Below are 26,311 nucleotides of genomic sequence, written 5' to 3'. Positions count from 1 at the left end.
AATGCATAGTGCCAACTGTAAGGTTTGGTGGGGGAGAAACAATGGTCTGTGGCCTTTTTGCATTGTTCGGGCTAGACCCTTTATTTCCAGTGAAGGGAAATATTAACACCACAGCATAAAATATTCTAGACAATTTTGTGCTTCCAACTTTGTGGCAACAGTTGGGGGAAGGCCCTTTCCTGTTGCAGCATTACAATGCCCTCATGAACAAAACGAGGTCCATACAGAAAGGGTTTGTCGAGATTGATGTGGAAGAACTCGATTGGCCTGTACAGAGCCCTGACCTCAACCACATCGAACACCTTTGAGATGAATTGGAACGCCGACTGCGAGCCAGTGCCCTACCTCACTAATGCACTTGAGAAACTAATGCACTTGAGAAAACAATTATTCTGATTGGCTGGGCCTGGCTCCCCAGTGGGTGGGCATGACTGCCAAGTGGATGGGCCTATGCCCTCCAAGGCCCACCCATGGCTGCACCCCTGCCCAGTCATGTAAAATCCATAGATTAGTGCCCAATGAATATTTTTCAATTGACTTATTTCCTTAGATGAACTGTAACTCAGTAAAAATGTAGAAATTGTTGCATGTTGTGTTTATATTTTTTGTTCAGTATAGAGTTGATTTGACTATAAAAATTGTTTTTGTGACATGTGTTGTATACGTTTAGATTTTGAAAATATGTAAACAACATTGCCTAACTTTTTTTAGGAATGATATTCCTGAAGCCACTGAAAATAACTTTGATTCCTCCCAGAAAACACTTTCCAGTACATTGCATCAGCCACCAGAGGGCAGCTTTTACTGTCAACGAGACAGGCTATGTATCCATATGACAGGGCTGCCCCCACCACTCTTCCTGGAGATCTACCGTTCTGTAGGTTTTCAATCCAACCCTAACCTAACCTACATGATTCAGCTAGTTAAGGTCTTGGTGAACAGCTAATAAGATAAATTAGAGTTGGGACTGAAAACCTACACGATGTAGAACTCCAGGAAGAAGGTTGGGCAGCCCTGACATAGTAGTCTGATTCTCCTCTTCCTCTATTTACATAATGTCAGAAGACAGAAGAAGCTCATCTCATCTCTGCAGTATAGCTGTGTTCACCTAAAATGACACCTCTAATTCTGAGCCGGGACGCTGGTGTCTGTTATGCGTTAGTGGCCAGTAAGTGGCCAGTAAAGCAAACCCTGGGTCGTGTTCATTAGGCACCAAAAGGAAGAAAATGGACTGAAACTGGGAGGGACTACCTGGAGTTGTCCAATAAGAATCCTTCAGTTGTAAGTTCCATGGCAAACATTTTTTACAGTGTTTCCTGTTGGGTGTGCCCTAATGAACACAACCCAGGCCTTGAACCAAGTGCCTTACCCGTTCTCTTCCTGTAGTCATGGAAATCCCCATTTCCCTCTCTATTGTATTAGTGGTCAATTAATAATTATAGGTGGTGGTTAAATCTAATATTTGTTTACTGTTACTGTTTACTACAACAAATATTTTTTGTAATATAAGATATTAATTAATAATTCATATTTATTACTGTTTAATTACCATTCTGCCATGGACTTTCTCGGTAGATACCTGATAATTACTGTAAAAGTCAAATAAAATGCCAAGAATATTTATTTATAAAAGATGCCAATTCAAGATAATGTTTTTGAAACATTTTTACTGAACCTCACATTAGAGTTGGTATACAATATAAATTAGGGTAAATATATAAGTGGATTATTTTCATCAAACCTTTAAATTGCAATGAAACCACCTAAAATCAACAGATTGTTTTCTCATTCCCATTCTGAACTGAAATGTGCACATAACTGAGATAGCATAGTGGCACACCATATCAAGATCACCCATCCCCCAAAATGTCAGGTATCACATAACATGAAAAACACCTCATAATATAATCAGATATTATACTTCATTTTGAGGCTCTCTGATCACTAGTTTAGAACAATGCAACTACTGAAACAGTATTAATGGATTCATAATTTAATCTATAAATAACTTCAATATAATTTGCTCAGTATAAGAACAATGCAAACAAAACCAGGGACAAATGAAGGGAAACTTTTGTCTTTTGAGAACGTAAAGAAGATTAAAGTCTTGAAACAACATTTGATGTGAAAGGAGTCCGATATGTAAAGTATTTCACCTACAAAAGGCAGAAAACATACCTAAACACACTGATGGAAGTTAATCACAACCTAGAACATTAATATATACTTAAGAAAGATAGTTAACATTTCACATGCTACTCAAACACTGTAGCTATTTTAGTACACAGTCATTGTCTTACATCAGATGATGATTCCGCCTGCACCGATAAGCTTCAGAGCCTGTGACAGAGGTTACACAACAGGTGACAGTCCATTATATTCATTCTACCTCCCCCTCGTCCTCGCTGCCTGAGCCTTGCTGTTGTTGTTGATCTTGTTGTTCTTTTTTATGTTCTTGTTGTTGTGGTTCTAGACGTAGTTGTGTTTGTAGGTGTAGTTGTTGTCCCTGTGGTATCTGGTCTCTCATTCGTCGCAGGTCGCCAGAATTCATCTGTGTCATCGAACCATCAATCCCCAGCATCATTGGCTGGATAATATTGGACCTGAAAGATAGAAAAGTCTCAACTGAAAAGACATGTATGAAGAATCATTATTCCAATACATATGGCTGCAGTGCTGTGATCATTACTGTGTATTATTGATAATATTACATGTTTACCTTGTATTGAAGATCACTATTGCTAGGAAAGGAGGTAGTGGATTAAGCAACAGGTAGACAGTCTATTTCCACATTTCCAAAGTCATTTTCCACATGTCAACAGTCCATTTCCACATGTCTACAGTCCATTTCCACGTCAACAGTCCAATTCCACATGTCTACAGTCCATTTCCACATGTCAACAGTCCATTTCCACATGTCAACAGTCCATTTCCACATGTCAACAGTCTATTTCCACATGTCAACAGTCCATTTCCACATGTCAACAGTCCATTTCCACATGTCAACAGTCCATTTCCACATGTCAACAGTCCATTTCCACATGTCTACAGTCCATTTCCACATGTCTACAGTCCATTTCCACATGTCTACAGTCTATTTCCACATTTCCAGTCATTTTCCACATGTCTACAGTCCATTTCCACATGTCAACAGTCCATTTCCACATGTCTACAGTCCATTTCCACATTTCCAAAGTAATTTTCCACATGTCAACAGTCCATTTCCACATGTCTACAGTCTATTTCCACATTTCCAGTCATTTTCCACATGTCAACAGTCCATTTCCACATGTCTACAGTCTATTTCCATATTTCCAAAGTCATTTTCCACATGTCAACAGTCCATTTCCACATGTCAACAGTCCATTTCCACATGTCTACAGTCCATTTCCACATGTCAACAGTCCATTTCCACATGTCTACAGTCCATTTCCACATGTCTACACTCCATTTCCACATGTCAACAGTCCATTTCCACATGTCAACAGTCCATTTCCACATGTTTCCAGTCTATTTCCACATTTCCAAAGTCATTTTCACAAGTCTACAGTCCATTTCCACATTTCCAAAGTCATTTCCACATTTCTACAGTCTATTTCCACATGTCTACAGTCCATTTCCACATGTCTACAGTCCATTTCCACATGTCAACAGTCCATTTCCACATGTCTACAGTCTATTTCCACATGTCTACAGTCCATTTCCACATGTCTACAGTCCATTTCCACATGTCAACAGTCTATTTCCACATGTCTACAGTCTATTTCCACATGTCTACAGTCCATTTCCACATGTCAACAGTCCATTTCCACATGTCTACAGTCCATTTCCACATGTCTACAGTCCATTTCCACATGTCTACAGTCTATTTCCACATTTCCAGTCATTTTCCACGTCTACAGTCCATTTCCACATGTCAACAGTCCATTTCCACATGTCTACAGTCCATTTCCACATTTCCAAAGTCATTTTCCACATGTCAACAGTCCATTTCCACATGTCTACAGTCTATTTCCACATTTCCAGTCATTTTCCACATGTCTACAGTCCATTTCCACATGTCTACAGTCTATTTCCATATTTCCAAAGTCATTTTCCACATGTCAACAGTCCATTTCCACATGTCAACAGTCCATTTCCACATGTCTACAGTCCATTTCCACATGTCAACAGTCCATTTCCACATGTCTACAGTCCATTTCCACATGTCTACACTCCATTTCCACATGTCAACAGTCCATTTCCACATGTCAACAGTCCATTTCCACATGTTTCCAGTCTATTTCCACATTTCCAAAGTCATTTTCACAAGTCTACAGTCCATTTCCACATTTCCAAAGTCATTTCCACATTTCTACAGTCTATTTCCACATGTCTACAGTCCATTTCCACATGTCTACAGTCCATTTCCACATGTCAACAGTCCATTTCCACATGTCTACAGTCTATTTCCACATGTCTACAGTCCATTTCCACATGTCTACAGTCCATTTCCACATGTCAACAGTCTATTTCCACATGTCAACAGTCTATTTCCACATGTCAACAGTCTATTTCCACATGTCTACAGTCTATTTCCACATGTCTACAGTCCATTTCCACATGTCAACAGTCTATTTCCACATGTCAACAGTCTATTTCCACATGTCTACAGTCCATTTCCACATGTCTACAGTCCATTTCCACATGTCTACAGTCCATTTCCACATGTCTACAGTCCATTTCCACATGTCTACAGTCTATTTCCAGATTATAGTCTGCTAACCAGTTTTATGACACTATGTTGCACAATCGTACATGTTAGCTGTTCTTTTAGGGGGTAGATCAACTTTAATATTGCATATAGATTGTAGCTTCCATCAATGTAATTATCTGCAATATTTCCAATCCCCCATATATATCTAAAATAAATATCTATATATATATACACTCTGTTAGCTGTTGGTAACAGCTCCTGCCTCAGCTCATTAATGATGCATGAACCACAGTGGGAAGGGAAGCGATGAGGACACCTGCTGGGAGCCTGTGGCACTGCTGTAGTGAGCTATCTGTGTCTGTGGCCCTGTTCCAATAAATGCATCCTTCCTTACGTTGTTCTTTAGAGTAATCCCTGATCTCACACGACTGGGTTGCTGTAGGATATCTAGCGGAGTCCTGGGTTTCACCTATCCAACCATTTTAGATCAGCGATCAGGCTACTTTGAAAATGCATCTTTACCTGGAGAGCTTATCAAACATGTTGACCAGCTTCATGGCCTCCAGCTCCTTCTGTTCCTCTGTCATTCCCTCCATGGGGTTGGGCTGCTCATCCTCCACTCTGCCTGTCACAGGGTTAATTCTGGCCAGGACAGAGAACACAATGCTACTCATTCTGAATAAGGCCAAGGTGGCCGAAACTAAATGTCAATGATTTTTAACTCTTCTAAATAGGGCATGTATGCATTAATTTCAAGCGCAAAACTGTGTCTGTTTCCCCCAAGGACAGAGAACAGAGCAGGGCTCCATTATTAATAAACTTCAATTCAACTCACTGAGATTTATCCATTATTAATGAAGTTAAATTCAACTCACTGAGATTTGGCCTCACGGTACTCTTCTGTGTCACTGTCCTCATCCTCAGAGTAGACGCCTGGGTTGCCCCCCCCTCGCAGAAGCCCCCGGGCGGCCAGGAGACCCGCTGCATTGCCATAGCCTGTGTACTTAATGAACCTGGACACTGCACAGGATGGAAATAGGGTGGAAAGGGGTGTCGATGGGGGAGAATAATTATATTACAAATCCTATAGTTTCCTCATTATGGTAGTTACCATACTTCCAAATCTGGTTCATCACTCGGCTATTGAGAAAGCCAGAAATCAAGGTTCCTACTATGATGGACAACAGTGAACAACACAGCAATAGAGGGTACACACTTCAGAAAACACTACCACTCACCACTTTCTTTGCACAGGACGAATAGGAACTCTGCTGCACAGTTCTTGACATCAGTGTCAATGTTGGTCATCAGGCGAACAAGCTTGTTGCGAAGGGCGTTCCCCACTTCTGGTAGATTCTTCACGTCCCGCAGAGGAGGGAGTACCTACACATACACACGCACACACACAAATGAAGAACCAACTCAATGGGACATTCAGTAATTGACATGCAATTGGATGAATGATGAGATGAAACGTCCAATCACCTACCTTCATCCTGAGGAACTTCCTGGTCTCCCTGTGGATGCGGGCGCTCTCAGTCAGCAGGTTAAGAGAGGGGAGCATGGTCTCCTTCAGTTTCTTGCCCTGGAAACCCACACACATAACTGTTATTAGACAGATAATACAACAACCTCTTCAGCGCGCAGCTAGACCCATACCGACCGATACGGTGGGTGTTACTTGACAGATATCATCAAAGTCTCTCACAAGATTTGGTTCTGCGTGCCGAGATGAATTATTGCCATGTCTCTTATGGATGAGACTAGACTGTTTCATTACTGAGGCCTTCCAGCTGTGTCCTGGTTGTTTACCCATATCCCCAAAGACACTGGTGTGCCTTCCGGAACACCCTCGTGACAACCTCCTTCAAGAACAACATCAAATTTGGAGAGGTAATCATATCCCATCCACACAGCCAGACACCCTCTGCAGGGACATTATTACATCACCTTAAATACCTGGATGGCACACAGAGAGCAGCTCCAGGAGCAAAGACTCTACAAGAGATCCAAGAGATGGCAATAAACTGATACACACTAATGCACGTCCAAACAATGTGTGTATGCAACTGTTTATGCCACCTTTATGAAAACACGTTGTCTATGTAATGCCGGTTAGTTTTCCTTCATTCCATTTTAGGGCACCGTAAACTACGCCCACTGACCGTTGAGCTTTCATCCATTAGTTCTGCCATCAGAACAAGATTGAAATCTCCACTGAGCATTTCTAAAGGCATCTCAACCTGCTGTTGAGGGTTAAAACCCAGCTCACCCTGTCTAGCCTCTTCTCCATGTACTCCAGGAGCATGTTGACGGCGTCCATGTTGACCCCCATGTATTCTATTGAGCCCTGCTGAACCTTGGGCATCAGCAGCACATCCAGACAGGACAGAGGGAGGTTCCCCAGTAGGTTCAGTGAATGACTGCAGCCCAGGAGAAAAACAAAGGGTTTTCACAGGACACAGTTTAGCTCAGGTCAAACTCAATTCCTGGAGGGCAAAGTGTCATCAGGGATCCGCTGCTCCCTTACTTGATTGAATAATTAAGGTCAACCTGGTCATCACCTGGCTGTCTAGGCCTTAATTGGACACAAATTGAAAGGAAATAACAAAACCAGCAGAGACATGGGACAGCCCTCCAGGAAGTGAGTTTGACACCCCTGATTTAGGTTCAGAAGCCTTTACTAAGATAATAAGACCTATTACCTGTGAAACTCCTCTGTGTCGTCCTGTGCGTCAGCGCTGCTCATCAGACAGTGTCTAAGGATGGCTCCCAGGTGTCTGAACGCCGCTGCCTCCTCCTATAGGTTCAGCAGAGGAACTGTGATTATCATTATATTGATGTATGTAAACAACACTATGAAAAGTTTACAGTATACAGTAATATGCTATGGTGGACAGGGTTAGAGCCAATTCCATTTCAATTCAGTTTACCTCTTGCATTGATGAAATTGACCCAAACCGTGATGGCGGATCCACTCTTTAGTGCTCACCTCGTCCACCTCCCGCCGGTTGGCATCGTAGGTGATATTGAAGAGGATCTTGAGGATCTCCATGGCTCTCTCGATCTTCTCCCGGCTGAGTGGGGGCAGTTCGGTCGGTTCCTCAGAGTCCGGATCGACCTCCACCCCGGCCCGCCCCACCTCGAAGGTATCAGGCCAACACAGCCCCAATGTAGCATCCAGGTGGTTGGACAGCAGACTGACCCCCCGCAACTCCCTCAACAGCTGGGTTCGCATCGCCACACGCTGGGCGGTGAGAAGGAACATGAGGCGCAGGTCGAAGAACCTTACGTAGTGGTTCCACTGGTCCTCGCCACACTGCTTGAGACGCTCCGCGATGCCAACAATCAGCTGCAAGTCCTGGCCCACCTGCACAGCCACCTTGGTTAAAGAAAGAGCTAAATCATTAGGAATGCATCCTAAATCACACTCCATTCATATTACATTGAATCTGGCCCCATATAAGTTATGTCCCAAATAACCCAAATAGCCCTTTAGACTCTTGTCAAAATAAGTGCACTTTAAAGTGAACAGGATGCCATTTGGAACACAGGCTATATCATTATGGTGCAGGAATAAAAAGCTCTGGGGAGTAGTTATATACAGCATTCTCTATATTCAGACCTCTTATTTCTTGATCTAAATATTATTTTTGCCCAGCACCGTCCGGTATTCCCCAGTGTGGTTAAGCCTATATCATCACATCACCCTGTGTTTTAATCCACCTTGTTGTGCAAGCAGATGTTGCAGATGCTCTTCAGCGCCTCTACGATAATCTCCAGGTCCGGGTTCTCAACGAAAGGGACGAGGACCACATCGCCCTCGCAGTCCACGTTGCCGTGGGAGATTGCGATGCCAGCGTGCCGGCTGAGGCTCTGCATGGCGGTGTGCGTGATGAAGGGTGCCACGTTGTTCTTGTCACGTGACAGGATGCGGATGGTCTCCAGACAGGCAAGCTGGCAGGACGGTTGGAGGTCTCGCTCCAGGAAGCCCAGCACTAGCTCTCCTAACCTCTGAGGACACAGGTGGTTCAAAGAGACAGCATCACTAGACCTAACTACTCAGTATGCAAGTATGACGACACTGCCAAACGTTTCTATACCAATGAGGTGCTTGTCTGTGTAACTAAAGTGCATGCATGTCAGTACAGTTCCAAAAAGGCCTTTCCCCATCTCCAGAGGAGGATGGGATGGGAAATGGCTTATTTTCATGAGATTCAACATCAATGGGGAATAGGTGTTTAGGAGGTTCTTCCACTAGTTCTGCATAAGGTATAGGTTTTAAGTTCCAGAACGTCCTCTGTTTGGGCTTAAAACTGTGTAAAAAATAGACCAAGTCAGAATCAAAGCCACCAAGCTACCCTGTGATCTGTGAGTAACAACAATCCTTTAATCATCAGAGACGCTCTCTTCCTTTCTATAAAAAGCCTTTTAATAATACACACACGATGCCTCTGACAAAGAACTGTCTCGATTGACTGATATGATGACGGGAAACAGTCTAAATCAAATCTCTGCATGTCTGTGGGCCGTGATAGTGACTGGCAGCTGTCTGCACAAAAGCTGCCACACTGGGACGAGCTTGGACGTATTATTCACTGGGGTCTCGGATGCTTCCAATATACATAAATAAAGTACAAATGCCAAGTAATCAATAGCCAGTATATTTGAATGCCAAAATTGTGAATTTGAATCAATCTAAATCAAATTAAGAGTTGAAAATAGACTACAGTCCAGCATCGCTTTGTCATTATGAAGGTAGACTATGAAGGTAGACTACAGTCCAGCATCGCTTTGTCAATATGAAGGTAGACTACAGTCCAGCATCGCTTTGTCATTATGAAGGTAGACTACAGTCCAGCATCGCTTTGTCATTATGAAGGTAGACTACAGTCCAGCATCGCTTTGTCATTATGAAGGTAGACTACAGTCAAGCATCGTTTTGTCATTATGAAGGTAGACTACAGTCCAGCTTTGTTTTGTCATTATGAAGGTAGACTACAGTCCAGCTTTGTTTTGTCATTATGAAGGTAGACTACAGTCCAGCCTTTGTTTTGTCATTATGAAGGTAGACTACAGTCCAGCCTTTGTTTTGTCATTATGAAGGTAGACTACAGTCCAGCTTTGTTTTGTCATTATGACGGTAGACTACAGTCCAGCCTTTGTTTTGTCATTATGAAGGTAGACTACAGTCCAGCATTGTTTTGTCATTATGAAGGTAGACTACAGTCCAGCTTTGTTTTGTCATTATGAAGGTAGACTACAGTCCAGCCTTTGCTTTGTCATTATGAAGGTAGACTACAGTCCAGCCTTTGTTTTGTCATTATGAAGGTAGACTACAGTCCAGCCTTTGCTTTGTCATTATGAAGGTAGACTACAGTCCAGCCTTTGTTTTGTCATTATGAAGGTAGACTACAGTCCAGCCTTTGTTTTGTCATTATGAAGGTAGACTACAGTCCAGCCTTTGTTTTGTCATTATGAAGGTAGACTACAGTCCAGCATCGCTTTGTCATTATGAAGGTAGACTACAGTCCAGCCTTTGTTTTGTCATTATGAAGGTAGACTACAGTCCAGCATCGCTTTGTCATTATGAAGGTAGACTACAGTCCAGCCTTTGTTTTGTCATTATGAAGGTAGACTACAGTCCAGCATTGCTTTGTCATTATGAAGGTAGACTACAGTCCAGCCTTTGTTTTGTCATTATGAAGGTAGACTACAGTCCAGCCTTTGTTTTGTCATTATGAAGGTAGACTACAGTCCAGCTTTGTTTTGTCATTATGAAGGTAGACTACAGTCCAGCCTTTGTTTTGTCATTATGAAGGTAGACTACAGTCCAGCATTGTTTTGTCATTATGAAGGTAGACTACAGTCCAGCTTTGTTTTGTCATTATGAAGGTAGACTACAGTCCAGCCTTTGCTTTGTCATTATGAAGGTAGACTACAGTCCAGCCTTTGTTTTGTCATTATGAAGGTAGACTACAGTCCAGCCTTTGCTTTGTCATTATGAAGGTAGACTACAGTCCAGCCTTTGTTTTGTCATTATGAAGGTAGACTACAGTCCAGCCTTTGTTTTGTCATTATGAAGGTAGACTACAGTCCAGCCTTTGTTTTGTCATTATGAAGGTAGACTACAGTCCAGCTTTGTTTTGTCATTATGAAGGTAGACTACAGTCCAGCCTTTGTTTTGTCATTGTGAAGGTAGACTACAGTCCAGCCTTTGCTTTGCCATATGAAAGTAGACTACAGTCCAGCATCGTTTTGTCATTATGAAGGTAGACTACAGTCCAGCTTTGTTTTGTCATTATGAAGGTAGACTACAGTCCAGCCTTTGCTTTGTCATTATGAAGGTAGACTACAGTCCAGCTTTGTTTTGTCATATGAAGGTAGACTACAGTCCAGCATCGTTTTGTCATTATGAAGGTAGACTACAGTCCAGCTTTGTTTTGTCATTATGAAGGTAGACTACAGTCCAGCATCGTTTTGTCATTATGAAGGTAGACTACAGTCCAGCCTTTGCTTTGTCATTATGAAGGTAGACTACAGTCCAGCATCGCTTTGTCATTATGAAGGTAGACTACAGTCCAGCTTTGTTTTGTCATTATGAAGGTAGACTACAGTCCAGCCTTTGCTTTGTCATTATGAAGGTAGACTACAGTCCAGCTTTGTTTTGTCATATGAAGGTAGACTACAGTCCAGCATCGTTTTGTCATTATGAAGGTAGACTACAGTCCAGCTTTGTTTTGTCATTATGAAGGTAGACTACAGTCCAGCATTGTTTTGTCATTATGAAGGTAGACTACAGTCCAGCCTTTGCTTTGTCATTATGAAGGTAGACTACAGTCCAGCTTTGTTTTGTCATATGAAGGTAGACTACAGTCCAGCATCGTTTTGTCATTATGAAGGTAGACTAGAGTCCAGCTTTGTTTTGTCATTATGAAGGTAGACTACAGTCCAGCCTTTGCTTTGTCATTATGAAGGTAGACTACAGTCCAGCTTTGTTTTGTCATTATGAAGGTAGACTACAGTCCAGCTTTGTTTTGTCATTATGAAGGTAGACTACAGTCCAGCATCACTATGTTATCATCAGAAAGACACAGCATAACCCATCCATAACCAAGTAAAGTTCAGGATCATGAGTCTGTGCACGTCAGATGTTTTCCTGTCCCGATATAACACAGTGCACCCAGTGGGACCTGAATGTCCTGAGGCAGTAAGTTAAAAGCTTCAGAAACAGAATTATAGCTGCCTAAGTCAGGAGTCTGGGCCATTTAGGATACCTCCCAAATAGTACCCCATTCCCTCTGGTGTGCACTACTTTTGACCAGGGCTCTTGCCGAAAGTAGTGCACTATGTAGGGAATAGGGTACCATTTGAACCCAGCATATGTAGGGCTCACAGCATAATGTCTTTTCCTCCCCTTTGGGAGACAGAGTGAGGACGAGTCAGTTGTTGAATGCTGAGAATGATTGATGGTTGCTGCTCACTCAGCTTGCCTGTGCTCTGCTCTATACTTGGGGAAATTATGATAATGAGAATCGACAATGCCCTCATCAATTAATTGCCTAAATAGCTTGCGTTGTGTGAGGTCTCCAGAGATAGCATGTGGCTACCCGAAATAAATAGCTTTGAGGGATAGGACACAGCAAATGTAGGACATCAGATAAGAATGACATAATAGCTTGTAACTGGTTGTAACCAATTAGACTGAAGCAAGTCACAGATACAAGTCACAGATAAAAGTCACAGATAAAAGTCACAGATACAAGTCACAGATACAAGTCACAGATACAAGTCACAGATACAAGTCACAGATCCCTATTTCTCCAAAACACAGTACATGAATGCACACTTCCTGTCGGTCAGGGCTTCTCCAAGTAGCGCCAAACCAAAATAAATTCACCACAGAATAGTGGGCTTGTCCCAAATGGCCCCCTATTTCCTATATAGTGCACTGCTTTAGACTGGAGCCCAATGGACCCTGATCAAAAGTAGTGCACTACATAGGGAATAGGGGGCCATTTGGGATACAACCAGTATCTGCTAAGTTCTCTCATAATGCCTTCTTTCAGATAGGGTGCTGTGTCAACAGTGGACTAACCGCATCCCACATTTAACTTGACCATGGCATTGAGAAAACTTGACCATGGCATTGAGAAAACTTGACCAAATCATCCAGTCCCGGATATAATGGAATGCTGCTGTTGATGATGGCCTTTACTCCAGCAGTTGTAAGCCCTAAGTAAGTATTTGGCAATAACATTTGTGGAGAGGGACTATAACGTTACATACAGCTATGGACAGCATCTCCAAGGATCATCAAATGATATGGACTCTCAAATAAGTATGGGCTACATTTCAACACACCACGAGGAGCGATGGGCCTAAGTACCTTTCAACATGGCAGTGATAAGACTGATAAGCCTAATTGTGATGGATATCAGACAACATGCTGTCAATAGTGGCAGAAGTGCAGCAGAACATGAGTGAGTCGTCATCAACTAGCTGTGAAAACATCCAGGAAGAGGGTCTGATGCCCCTGTAGATGTAAAGACAATGTCTTGGTCACTTGCTGCAGGTTGTCTCTCATGAAAATAATGATATGTCTACTTCTACGAACCCAAAGTGTATTTCTTGATATAATGTAACAACAATTATTAATTACTTACATTATGCCAAATGTCTAAATACATCATTAAGAATTGAAATAGTTGTAGAGATAAACTTTGGGTTGAAATATACTGAAACACTACCATTACACACAGTATACCTCTTGTAACTTCCCATCCTAGTGTACAGGCACGCAAGAAGAAAGAGATGAAAGATGAAAAAGAGAGTTAGGGCGGAGGGAATTTGGTGAGACTGACCAGCATGGGTTATTCTATACTCTACACAGTTTGGTTGATACCAACTATCAATTTTGGTGTTTGGGCTGTATCTCACTGTGATTCTACATAATCCAGATTACAAACAAACAGTATAGTTAAAAAGCTGATAATTCCAATGCCTCAATGACCAACAACCGTACAAGGGAGATAGGGTGCCTTTTCAGATGTAGCCTATTCCCTAGATAGTGCACTACTTTTGACTAGGCCCCATAGGGCTCCGGTCAAAAGAAGTGCACTACATAGGGTGCCGTTTCCGACACATCCATAGTAAAAAATAAACTCCGTACCTCTCTCTGCTCCTCTTCATCTGTGGTAAATGTGAAGCACTGGGTCATCTAGGAGGATACAAGAAAGTGAAGAGAAAACATTATAAAACATTTCACACAATTGATTGTGAATTAGCATACAGTACAGTAAAGTAGAGTGCTCGTGTTCCAGTGGTGAGAGCTTTTGCCTATCTCTCTCTCTCTCTCTCTTCCACTTCAGGGTGGAAGATTATTACAGTTTACCTACAGTACGCCTGTTACCAGACCAACCCTTTGTAATGCTACAGTAAGCCTTTTACTAGACCAACCTTTTGTTACACTACAGTAAGCCTGTTACCAGACCAACCCTTTGTAATGCTACAGTAAGCCTGTTACCAGACCAACCTTTTGTTACACTACAGTAAGCCTGTTACCAGACCAACCCTTTGTTACACTACAGTAAGCCTGTTACCAGACCAACCCTTTGTAATGTTACAGTAAGCCTGTTACCAGACCAACCCTTTGTAATATTACAGTACGCCTGTTACCAGACCAACCCTTTGTTATGCTACAGTAAGCCTGTTACCAGACCAACCCTTTGTTACACTACAGTAAGCCTGTTACCAGACCAACCCTTTGTTATGCTACAGTAAGCCTGTTACCAGACCAACCCTTTGTAATGTTACAGTAAGCCTGTTACCAGACCAACCCTTTGTAATGCTACAGTAAGCCTGTTACCAGACCAACCCTTTGTAATGCTACAGTAAGCCTGTTACCAGACCAACCTTTGTAATGCTACAGTAAGCCTGTTACCAGACCAACCCTTTGTTATGCTACAGTAAGCCTGTTACCAGACCAACCCTTTGTAATGCTACAGTAAGCCTTTTACTAGACCAACCTTTTGTTACACTACAGTACACCTGTTACCAGACCAACCCTTTGTTATGCTACAGTAAGCCTGGTACCAGACCAACCCTTTGTAATGTTACAGTAAGCCTTTTACTAGACCAACCTTTTGTTACACTACAGAAAGCCTGTTACCAGACCAACCCTTTGTAATGCTACAGTAAGCCTGGTACCAGACCAACCCTTTGTTATGCTACAGTAAGCCTGTTACCAGACCAACCCTTTGTAATGTTACAGTAAGCCTGTTACCAGACCAACCCTTTGTAATGCTACAGTAAGCATATTACCAGACCAACCCTTTGTAATGTTACAGTAAGCCTGTTACCAGACCAACCCTTTGTAATGCTACAGTACGCCTGTTACCAGACCAACCCTTTGTAATGCTACAGTAAGCCTTTTACTAGACCAACCTTTTGTTACACTACAGTACGCCTGTTACCAGACCAACCCTTTGTTATGCTACAGTAAGCCTGTTACCAGACCAACCCTTTGTAATGTTACAGTAAGCCTGTTACCAGACCAAGCCTTTGTAATGTTACAGTAAGCCTGTTACCAGACCAACCCTTAGTAATGTTACAGTAAGCCTGTTACCAGACCAACCCTTTGTTACACTACAGTAAGCCTGTTACCAGACCAACCCTTTGTTACACTACAGTAAGCCTGTTACCAGACCAACCCTTTGTAATGCTACAGTAAGCTTTTTACCAGACCAACCCTTTGTTACAATACAGTAAGCCTGTTACCAGACCAACCCTTTGTAATGTTACAGTAAGCCTGTTACCAGACCAACCCTTTGTTATGCTACAGTAAGCCTGTTACCAGACCAACCCTTTGTAATACTACAGTAAGCCTGTTACCAGACCAACCCTTTGTAATGTTACAGTAAGCCTGTTACCAGACCAACCCTTTGTTACACTACAGTAAGCCTGTTACCAGACCAACCCTTTGTAATGTTACAGTAAGCCTTTTACCAGACCAACCCTTTGTTACACTACAGTAAGCCTGTTACCAGACCAACCCTTTGTAATGTTACAGTAAGCCTGTTACCAGACCAACCCTTTGTTACACTACAGTAAGCCTGTTACCAGACCAACCCTTTGTTATGCTACAGTAAGCCTGTTACCAGACCAACCCTTTGTAATGCTACAGTAAGCCTGTTACCAGACCAACCCTTTGTAATGCTACAGTAAGCATATTACCAGACCAACCCTTTGTAATGTTACAGTAAGCCTGTTACCAGACCAACCCTTTGTAATGCTACAGTACGCCTGTTACCAGACCAACCCTTTGTAATGCTACAGTAAGCCTGTTACCAGACCAACCCTTTGTTACACTACAGTAAGCCTGTTACCAGACCAACCCTTTGTAATGTTACAGTAAGCCTGTTACCAGACCAACCCTTTGTTATGCTACAGTAAGCCTGTTACCAGACCAACCCTTTGTAATGCTACAGTAAGCCTGTTACCAGACCAACCCTTTGTTACACTACAGTACACCTGTTACCAGACCAACCCTTTGTAATGCTACAGTAAGCCTGTTACCAGACCAACCCTTTGTTACACTACAGTACGCCTGTTACCAGACCAACCCTTTGTTATGCTACAGTAAGCCTGGTACCAGACCAACCCTTTGTAATGCTACAGTACACCTGTTACCAGACCAACCCTTTGTTACACTACAGTAAGCCTGTTACCAGACCAACCCTTTGTTATGCTACAGTAAGCCTGTTACCAGACCAACCCTTTGTAATGTTACAGTAAGCCTGTTACCAGACCAACCCTTTGTTATGTTACAGTAAGCCTGTTACCAGACCAACCCTTTGTTACACTACAGTAAGCCTGTTACCAGACCAACCCTTTGTAATGCTACAGTAAGCCTGTTACCAGACCAACCCTTTGTTATGCTACAGTAAGCCTGTTACCAGACCAACCCTTTGTAATGCTACAGTAAGCCTGTTACCAGACCAACCCTTTGTAATGCTACAGTAAGCCTGTTACCAGACCAACCCTTTGTAATGCTACAGTAAGCCTGTTACCAGACCAACCCTTTGTTATGCTACAGTAAGCCTGTTACCAGACCAACCCTTTGTAATGCTACAGTAAGCCTTTTACCAGACCAACCCTTTGTAATGCTACAGTAAGCCTGTTACCAGACCAACCCTTTGTTATGCTACAGTAAGCCTGTTACCAGACCAACCCTTTGTAATGCTACAGTAAGCCTTTTACTAGACCAACCTTTTGTTACACTACAGTACACCTGTTACCAGACCAACCCTTTGTAATGTTACAGTAAGCCTGTTACCAGACCAACCCTTTGTTACACTACAGTAAGCCTGTTACCAGACCAACCCTTTGTAATGCTACAGTAAGCCTGTTACCAGACCAACCCTTTGTAATGTTACAGTAAGCCTGTTACCAGACCAACCCTTTGTTACACTACAGTAAGCCTGTTACCAGACCAACCCTTTGTAATGCTACAGTAAGCCTGTTACCAGACCAACCCTTTGTAATGCTACAGTAAGCCTGTTACCAGACCAACCCTTTGTTATGTTACAGTAAGCCTGTTACCAGACCAACCCTTTGTTACACTACAGTAAGCCTGTTACCAGACCAACCCTTTGTAATGCTACAGTAAGCCTGTTACCAGACCAACCCTTTGTTATGCTACAGTAAGCCTGTTACCAGACCAACCCTTTGTAATGCTACAGTAAGCCTGTTACCAGACCAACCCTTTGTAATGCTACAGTAAGCCTGTTACCAGACCAACCCTTTGTAATGCTACAGTAAGCCTGTTACCAGACCAACCCTTTGTTATGCTACAGTAAGCCTGTTACCAGACCAACCCTTTGTAATGCTACAGTAAGCCTTTTACCAGACCAACCCTTTGTAATGCTACAGTAAGCCTGTTACCAGACCAACCCTTTGTTATGCTACAGTAAGCCTGTTACCAGACCAACCCTTTGTAATGCTACAGTAAGCCTTTTACTAGACCAACCTTTTGTTACACTACAGTACACCTGTTACCAGACCAACCCTTTGTAATGTTACAGTAAGCCTGTTACCAGACCAACCCTTTGTTACACTACAGTAAGCCTGTTACCAGACCAACCCTTTGTAATGCTACAGTAAGCCTGTTACCAGACCAACCCTTTGTAATGTTACAGTAAGCCTGTTACCAGACCAACCCTTTGTTACACTACAGTAAGCCTGTTACCAGACCAACCCTTTGTAATGCTACAGTAAGCCTGTTACCAGACCAACCCTTTGTAATGCTACAGTAAGCCTGTTACCAGACCAACCCTTTGTAATGCTACAGTAAGCCTGTTACCAGACCAACCCTTTGTAATGCTACAGTAAGCCTGTTACCAGACCAACCCTTTGTTACACTACAGTTAGCCTGTTACCAGACCAACCCTTTGTAATGCTACAGTAAGCCTGTTACCAGACCAACCCTTTGTAATGCTACAGTAAGCCTTTTACCAGACCAACCCTTTGTAATGCTACAGTAAGCCTGTGACCAGACCAACCCTTTGTAATGTTACAGTAAGCCTGTTACCAGACCAACCCTTTGTAATGCTACAGTAAGCCTTTTACCAGACCAACCCTTTGTAATGTTACAGTAAGCCTGTTACCAGACCAACCCTTTGTAATGCTACAGTAAGCCTTTTACCAGACCAACCCTTTGTAATGTTACAGTAAGCCTGTTACCAGACCAACCCTTTGTTACACTACAGTAAGCCTGTTACCAGACCAACCCTTTGTAATGTTACAGTAAGCCTGTTACCAGACCAACCCTTTGTTACACTACAGTAAGCCTGTTACCAGACCAACCCTTTGTAATGCTACAGTAAGCCTGTTACCAGACCAACCCTTTGTAATGTTACAGTAAGCCTGGTACCAGATCTGTTTGTGCTATCTTGCCAACTCATTGTCACTCATTGGCACACCAAACAATGGTTGCCATGACAATACCATTTGGAGTTGGAAAGAGAGCAGAAGCTGCCTGGGGGCCAGGCTAAAGCTACAGGATCAGATGAGAACCATTTAGATGGACAGGATTTGAAGGGCCTCAAAGCTTCAGGAATCTATTTGTGTTTCTCAGAAGACTTAATCCTGTTATGCCAATAGATACGAACCCACAGAAGTCTAGGTAGGGCTGACTACTGATGCTCGGTGGGTAGTCTCTGTGAGGTAACTCTGTCTAAGGAAAGACAAATCAAACAAGCATCACTCTAAACTATGACTCAATAAGTATTGACTCATTGGGATGAATTTGTAAAGCTGAATTGTTTCTGCATTGCCTTCAATCCAATTTGACTCAATTATGCCTGTTTCAAAGTCACATGTTAGTAATGGTCACATGGTATACCTCTCTGCAGAGATGTGTATGTTGTGAAAGGCACTTTGTGTGTGCAGGAACGGGATACTCATCCACTGCTGAGATATGGCTCTATCATTTTACTGATTCATTTCCAGTCAGACATCATCACATAAGGATGTCAGAATTGGGACTAATGTGTTCGTCCACAGACATATGTAGGCTGAATACCTACTATAAATAATAATACAGTGGAATACGATGGGAATTATACAGTAATATCACACACACACACACACACACACACACACACACACAGTGGGGATTGTTGACTAAAGAGGGTTACAGGGTATGAGGTCAGTTGCCCAGGCAATGGCCTCCACAGAGTAGACTGAGCAGACAGCAGGGTGGTAACATAGAGATCCGATTAAATTATACTTATGGGTGGTAGTCTGAGGGTTAGGAAGGCTGATATATACTCAAAGTGTGTCTGCATATTGCTAGGCTTCCTTTAGCTTTCTCCTGCTATGATATCGTACAGATATCCCACAAATCAATGCCTGTAATGATATCGAGAGATAGAGAAAGATACTGTAGCCTTCCTATCCATGACAACAGCATGATGTGCACAACATGCTACAATGACATGTTGATATATTTATGAATATGCCTACAGATGTATTATGGCTGCTGGTGCTCAACTGACAGTTAGTTGACTGTCACACTGTAGTACCTAGCCTATGTAAGTGCGTGTGCGTTTATGCGTCGCTCCCCAAAATAACACTTATTATAAGAGCTCAGGACGTCTACGAGGTTGAACAGTCCGTTCGCATGTTTCTGTTGCAATTGATCATCAAAGTGTCATGACGTTACATTATCGTCAAAAGAGATGTTCAACCTTACTACTGTCAAATTGCAGAGGAATTCAACTTAGAAGAAAACATATTTCATACGGTACTTGATAACGATAACGAAAACAATGTACCTTTTTATTGTACGTCTGCAGTGCCATCAATGCGGCATCTTGATCACCCGTTTCCATGTTTTCTATTATGTCATTTAAATCCATGTTCATTTTTGTTGTGTTCCCTGTCCACCCGAATGTTTAGCGCCTCGCGGATGTCATGTACAGGGCTCTACCGTACTGATAGCTATATGCACATATGACTCTGTGTGATAGTCACTCGGCTCTGATCCTGGAACTCAAAAACCAGCGATGATAAGATTAGCGGAGGATTGCAAATTTACCACACAGCACCCTGGGATTTGTAGTTCCATTTCGGTAAACAGCAAAATATGGAGATATTATTTACACAGAGGATGATCTGGATTCGGAGAAAGTCAAATAGAAATACGTATTTACAGCTAAACTGTAGACCAACACAACAGCACTCCTCCCAACCCCTATTTTACGCTGCTGCTACTCTCTGTTTATCATGTATGCATAGTCACTATAACTATACATTCATATACATACTACCTCAAATGGCCTGACCAAAAAGTGCCCCAGCACATTGGCTACCGGGCTATCTGCATTGTGTCCCGCCACCCACAACCCGCCAACCCCTCTTTTACGCTACTGCTACTCTCTGTTCATCATATATGCATAGTCACTTTAACCATATCTACATGTACATACTACCTCAATAGGCCTGACTAACCGGTGCCTGTATGTAGACTCACTACTTTTATAGCCTCACTACTTTTATAGCCTCGCTACTGTTATTTTTCACTGTTATTTTACTGTTGTTTTTATTTCTTTACTTACCTATTGTTCACATAATACCTTGTTTGCACTGTTGGTTAGAGCCTGTAAGTAAGCATTTCACTGTAAGGTTTACACCTGTTCTATTCGGCGCAAGTGACAAATACACTTTGATTTGATTAAAGATATATATGTACATGGCCACACCTCTGAATTGTGAACACTTTTGGTACGTCAAAAGATTCTAAAAGTGTAATTTCCTCAGAAAGCGTCTCAGTCATCCAGTGGCTTCATCCCCAGGGAGGCCTTCCAGAGACTGTTTGATGAGCTGGACAGGATCAAACAGGTATTTATTATTTATCTCTACGACGATGTTCATTTCTTCAAAACTATGCAGTTGGCAGACTGTCATTCTAACTCCAAGCAGACTTTCATCATTTGCCTTTGTGCTTGCATTTGCAACGGAAGCAAACATTTGGACAGAAGCAAATCTGAAAAGTTATTGTGAAAGGAGACTGAACAGCAAATTTAAGTCATTGTTTCCCTCTGTAGCATCCTCCATTGCCTGAGTACTCGTCTAAGTTCCTGCACATAGGTTCAGTTTATCTTCAGTCAGCATTATGTCACTGCGGTGGGGAATTTGGCCCTGGCCAATGTTATATACATCTGTGTGAGTTCACTATGTCACAAGTTCACAATGTCACAATATTTAATGAATTAACATAGATGTTTGTGTTTCTGCTTGATCCTAACAGCTCTTAGTTATGACACTAGCCTGGAATCCTAACTGACATGCTTTGTTTCACCATAACAATACTGAAACAGAGCTTATCAGTTAAGATTCCAGGCTACTTATTCACAGTAATATTGTTGATAGAGATGCTTTAGTGAATGTACACTACTATGCTTTGTACACTCTATGAAGGGCCTGTTCATCCTGTAAATTGCTTGACAACTTAAAAGGAGGGCTCGTCCGGGATTTGAACCCGGGACCTCTCGCACCCTAAGCGAGAATCATACCCCTAGACCAACGAGCCTCTCATAGGTTCAACAACCAAGAGTTTAAATTACACTGCATGCCACGTGCATGAGGAATTCCTCTCAAGTTAATGTTGCATGCTCAGTCAAACTGCTCAGAGACGGCCACCTAGTGGCTATTCTAGACTCTGCACAAACACAGACATGTTGATCAAATGGAAACAGATGGAGGACTCTTCATGGACATAACGCATTTTGGAATGGATATTGCAATTGAGGACTTTCACAATTTTAAAGTAGTCAAGTGGGTGGGTTTTCCTATGAGTTGGGAGGAATCAGTCAATGAAGAAGAAGACAATTGACTACTTTAAAATGGAGATAATATAAGTCCTCTATTTATCTCTGTTATTGATCATCATTAGAGTCGATTAGAAAGGCAGTAGATATAGGCCCTGACCCATTTTGTTCACCTTCTCTGCATTTGATGTCTCTGGTCTAAAAATGAGTGTGCATGAGGGTGCATTGTATCCCATTTTATTTTTAGAAAATGTGGAAGGTCAAAGGTCATGTACGTATTATGTATTCTGTATATGCATGTATTAAGTATTCTGTATATGCATGTATTATGTCTACTGTATATGCATGTATTATGTCTACTGTATATGCATGTATTATGTCTACTGTATATGCATGTATTATGTCTACTGTATATGCATGTATTATGTCTACTGTATATGCATGTATTATGTCTACTGTATATGCATGTATTATGTCTACTGTATATGCATGTATTAAGTCTACTGTATATGCATGTATTATGTCTACTGTATATGCATGTATTATGTCTACTGTATATGCATGTATTATGTCTACTGTATATGCATGTATTATGTCTACTGTATATGCATGTATTATGTCTACTGTATATGCATGTATTATGTCTACTGTATATGCATGTATTATGTCTACTGTATATGCATGTATTATGTCTACTGTATATGCATCTAAGCATCATAAATGTTCCTCTAGATTCTCCTGGTGATTGACTGTGAGTAGAATCTCTGAACGAGACAACTACTATTTAGAGGCTCAACATTTAAGGCCATTTGAACGTAAAATGTACTACAAGTAGTAGTTACAAGTAGACATTAGTTACTGTGCCTGCAGTGCACTGCCGACATGAATGACTCATGTATAGCAGGTATGGGTCTTGCACAGTTTATGTAAATAGCTCCGTGCAATTCACAGACTTTATATGTATCTCTGTCACAGGAGGTTGGTGGCACCTTAATTGGGGAGGACCGGCCCGTGGTAATGACTGGAGGGGAATCGGTGGAATGGTATCAAATACATCAAACAGATGGTTTGATGCCATTCTATTTGCTCCGTTCCAGCCATTATTATGAACCGTCCTCCCCTCAGCAGCCTCCACTGATCTGTTTTTTCAGACAATCAACTGTTTCTTCATCCTTTACTACCTGCTGGAGATGGCGCTGAAGGTGGTAGCATTTGGCAGGACAGGATATATGTCCTATGGGTGTAATGTGTTTGATGGATCTCTCACAGTTCTTTCACTGGTAGGTGCAGTTCAGTATTATATACTGTATGTAAGGATAATGCAGGATCCATTTTGAAGCATGGGCAACTTTGAGAAGATTCTAGTTGATGTATCTATATTACCGTCTGTCACACAATTCAAAGTCACTCGTTGACATTACAACACTGTACATTATATTTCATACTGACTGGATATTGTTTTATATCTCTGTTTTACCAAAGGGCCTACAGATATCTATATTTGCCACTTACAGTCTACCATTTTCCTTTTGGTATGATTTTTCTACCCACTTTGCTTGTGATCTTTCAATATACTAACTCACTTAGGACAACCCTAAATACATCTATCACATATTTTCTCAAAAGGTGGGCTCATCTGGGATTTAAACCCAGGACTACTCACACCCTAAGAGAGAAGCATACCCTTAAACCAACAAGCCTGCTTAGGGAAACCCACCCGATTGTTACACTTTTCCCATCCCTTTCTCCTCATCAGCCTGTGAGTTAACTCCCAGAATCTGTGATGTGGCAGGTTTTGGCTATTAGACTGCCCTCTAGTGGTAACTGACACTTTCGGGTGAGTTTTACATACACCAAGTGTACAAAACATTAGGAACACCTGCTCCTTCCATGACATAGACTTACCAAGTCTGTCATAGACTGTATGTAGTCTGTCATGTGGACTGTGTCTAGTCTGTAAGTCATTTGACTTCTTAAAAGGAGGTCTCGTCCGGGATTTGTATCACATCCGGCCGTGTTTGGGAGTCGCATTGGGCGGTGCACAATTGAACCAGCGTCGTCCGAGTTTGGCCAGGGTAGGCCGTCATTATAAATAAGAATTTGTTCTTAACTGATTTGCCTAGTTAAATAAAGGCTACATAAAAAAATTAAATAAATAGTCTGTGTTTACAAAACATTATGAACACCTGCTCTTTCCATAACATAGACTGATCAGGTGAATCCTGCTGAAGTCTATCATCCCGTATTGATGTCACCTGTTAAATTCAGTTCAATCAGTGTAGATGAAGGGGAGGAGACAGGTTAAAGAAGAAGTTTTAAGTCTTGAGACGTATTCTGTATGTGTGCCATTCAGAAGGTGAACGGACGAGACAAAATATTGAGGGGCCTTTGAATGGGGTATGATAGTAGGTGCCAGGCGCACCGGTCTGAGTGTGTCAAGAACTGCAATGCTGCTGTTTTGTTCACTCTCAACAGTTTCCCGTGTGTGTCAAGAATGGTCCGCCACCCAAAGGACATCCAACCATCTTGACACAACTGTGACCAACCATGGCAACATGATGGATGGGTACAGCACTCAACTCGACATCAGACGGTTCCTAGAGAGACCAGCTCTCAGAGAATAGACACAACTGCATTGGAGTCAACATGGGACAGCATCCCTATGGAACACTTTCGACACCCTTTAGAGTTCATGCACCTGACGAATTGAGGCTTTTCTGATGGCAAAAGGGAATCCAACTCAATATTAGGAAGGTGTTCTTATTGTTTAGTACACTCAGTGTACAGTACATTGTCAGATTTGCAAATTTAACCTTTGTCTGTGGTTGACATCTTTCTTAAGTGCTGTAGGTTATCATTTGCATTATGAGGACTGAGGCCTATCCAGGACTATAGTGTTACAGGTGCAAATAAAACCATATGGAAGTTTCTCCGTGGCTGACAGATAAGAGTATTTATCTAATTAGGCTTGTCAGTTATACGACCAGTCGTTCAGCTAGTTCTCCTAATACAAACATAGACGACATTGGTATCCTGTGAGCCTGCTATTTGTTATAGAAACCTACACATGACTGAATGTCACTGTTTCTGCTGAATATGCACAGTCATCTCCATTTTCCCAAGTAGACAACCATTATCTTGGACAGTACCCTGAGCCGGTAGTGTTCAGAAAAGAAGGGCTCGTCCGGGATTTGAACCCGGGACCTCTCGCACCCAAAGCGAGAATCATACCCCTAGACCAACGAGCCTTGTTTAACGAAAGGTAAACACAGACTATAAGTTCTGCTCCCCTCCTGCCCTGTAACTGATGTCAAGCGTGTGTGAAATCTGAGGCGTGTCCTTAGTGAAACTTTGTTACTTTACTCACCTCTACTGGTGATGATGTGTACTGCATCATCACTATAGTAAAGTTCTGACCTGTAGAAAACATTACATTTGTCTATTCCTCTGATATATAACTCAATAATATATTGTCCAAGGCATATTTAACACAAAAGAGCTGAAATATCCAGTAGAACTATAACCATACCTTAACATATTCCGGAACACTTTACTTGACCCCTTTGTCATAGGTCATAAGGGCTGTCCCGACCATTTTATGTGCTGCTTATTGTAGTCTTCAGCGAAAAAGTAACAAAGAATTGCCTGAATTTGTTTGGATTTTTTTAAATGTATTTTATTTAACCTTTATTTAACTAGGCAAATCAGTTAAGAATAAATTATTGTTTACAATGACGGACTACCAAAAGGAAAAAGGCCTCCTGCGGGGACAGGGGACTGGGATTTAAAAAATAAATACAATATAAACATAGGATGACACACACATCACAACAAGAGTGACACAACACCACATGTAAAGCACTATCAGAACAACAAAAGGCATAGGAACCCTACATTTAAGTGAGATGTGTGTAGATTATGAAAATGAACTCGCTGAGAAGATTTAAGGATGGAGCAAAATGTAAGCTTTCCTTTCCTTTATTTTCTTAGTCTCCTGTTATAAACTTGTTGAGCAACATTGTGGTGATGATGGAGAGTTTCCCCCTGCTACTTAGGGGGGTTCATTCTGGAACAGACAATTACAGGGCTCCAAAAGAAAAACCTTTCTATTGGGGGACACAGGGACATGGTAAGTTCTTCAAAATCGCTCGCTCTCTCTCTCTCTCTCTCACACACATACACAGAGTAAGATCATTCAATTAAGCCCATGTTCTCTACATGTTTCCCTTCATACAGATGAGGAGCTGTACATTCAACAGGTTGTGGTCCTCAACGAAGATGC

General features: G+C 42.0%; 1 protein-coding gene and 2 non-coding genes across 4 annotated transcripts; all 3 read right to left on the bottom strand.

The window, feature by feature from the left end:
* Positions 1–1,650: 1,650 nt before the first annotated feature.
* Positions 1,651–20,471, bottom strand: ric8a (RIC8 guanine nucleotide exchange factor A). 2 transcript variants are annotated; one of them, XM_021577024.3, is made up of 12 exons: positions 20,035–20,471; positions 13,869–13,916; positions 13,464–13,481; positions 8,423–8,710; positions 7,689–8,078; positions 7,402–7,496; positions 6,969–7,119; positions 6,186–6,281; positions 5,935–6,079; positions 5,572–5,716; positions 5,219–5,338; positions 1,651–2,603 (listed from the first exon to the last, which is right to left on the bottom strand). In XM_021577024.3, the coding sequence occupies exons 1-12, from the start codon at positions 20,122–20,124 to the stop codon at positions 2,381–2,383; spliced, it is 1,809 nt and encodes a 602-aa protein (XP_021432699.2). In that variant the 5' UTR covers positions 20,125–20,471; the 3' UTR covers positions 1,651–2,380. The 2 variants fall into 2 exon arrangements, with proteins under 2 accessions (XP_021432699.2, XP_021432709.2); XM_021577034.3 differs by lacking the exon at positions 13,464–13,481 and having other exon boundaries at positions 20,035–20,295.
* Positions 20,472–21,719: 1,248 nt separating this feature from the next.
* Positions 21,720–21,791, bottom strand: trnap-agg (transfer RNA proline (anticodon AGG)). Its single transcript has one exon. It is a non-coding gene; the product is annotated as a tRNA-Pro (tRNA).
* Positions 21,792–25,205: 3,414 nt separating this feature from the next.
* trnap-ugg (transfer RNA proline (anticodon UGG)) lies at positions 25,206–25,277 on the bottom strand. Its single transcript has one exon. It is a non-coding gene; the product is annotated as a tRNA-Pro (tRNA).
* Between the last annotated feature and the right edge of the window lie 1,034 nt (positions 25,278–26,311).

This window comes from Oncorhynchus mykiss, chromosome 2 (assembly GCF_057628025.1).
Source record: "Oncorhynchus mykiss isolate SJ-2025 chromosome 2, ASM5762802v1, whole genome shotgun sequence".
Taxonomy (NCBI): Eukaryota; Metazoa; Chordata; class Actinopteri; order Salmoniformes; family Salmonidae; genus Oncorhynchus; species Oncorhynchus mykiss.
Note: the sequence above shows the minus strand (reverse complement) of the source record. Positions and strands in the feature narration are given on the sequence as shown.

What these genes read in the sequence shown, in the direction of transcription:
- ric8a (XM_021577024.3), bottom strand. Translation starts at nt 20,124, where the DNA reads ATGAACATGGATTTAAATGACATAATAGAAAACATGGAAACGGGTGAT. An exon ending in ACATCTGCTTGCACAACAAG is followed by an intron (nt 8,079 to 8,422) that starts GTGGATTAAAAC and finishes TCTTTAACCAAG; the next exon opens with GTGGCTGTGCAGGTGGGCCA. An exon ending in TGGAGAAGAGGCTAGACAGG is followed by an intron (nt 6,282 to 6,968) that starts GTGAGCTGGGTT and finishes GTGGGTTTCCAG; the next exon opens with GGCAAGAAACTGAAGGAGAC.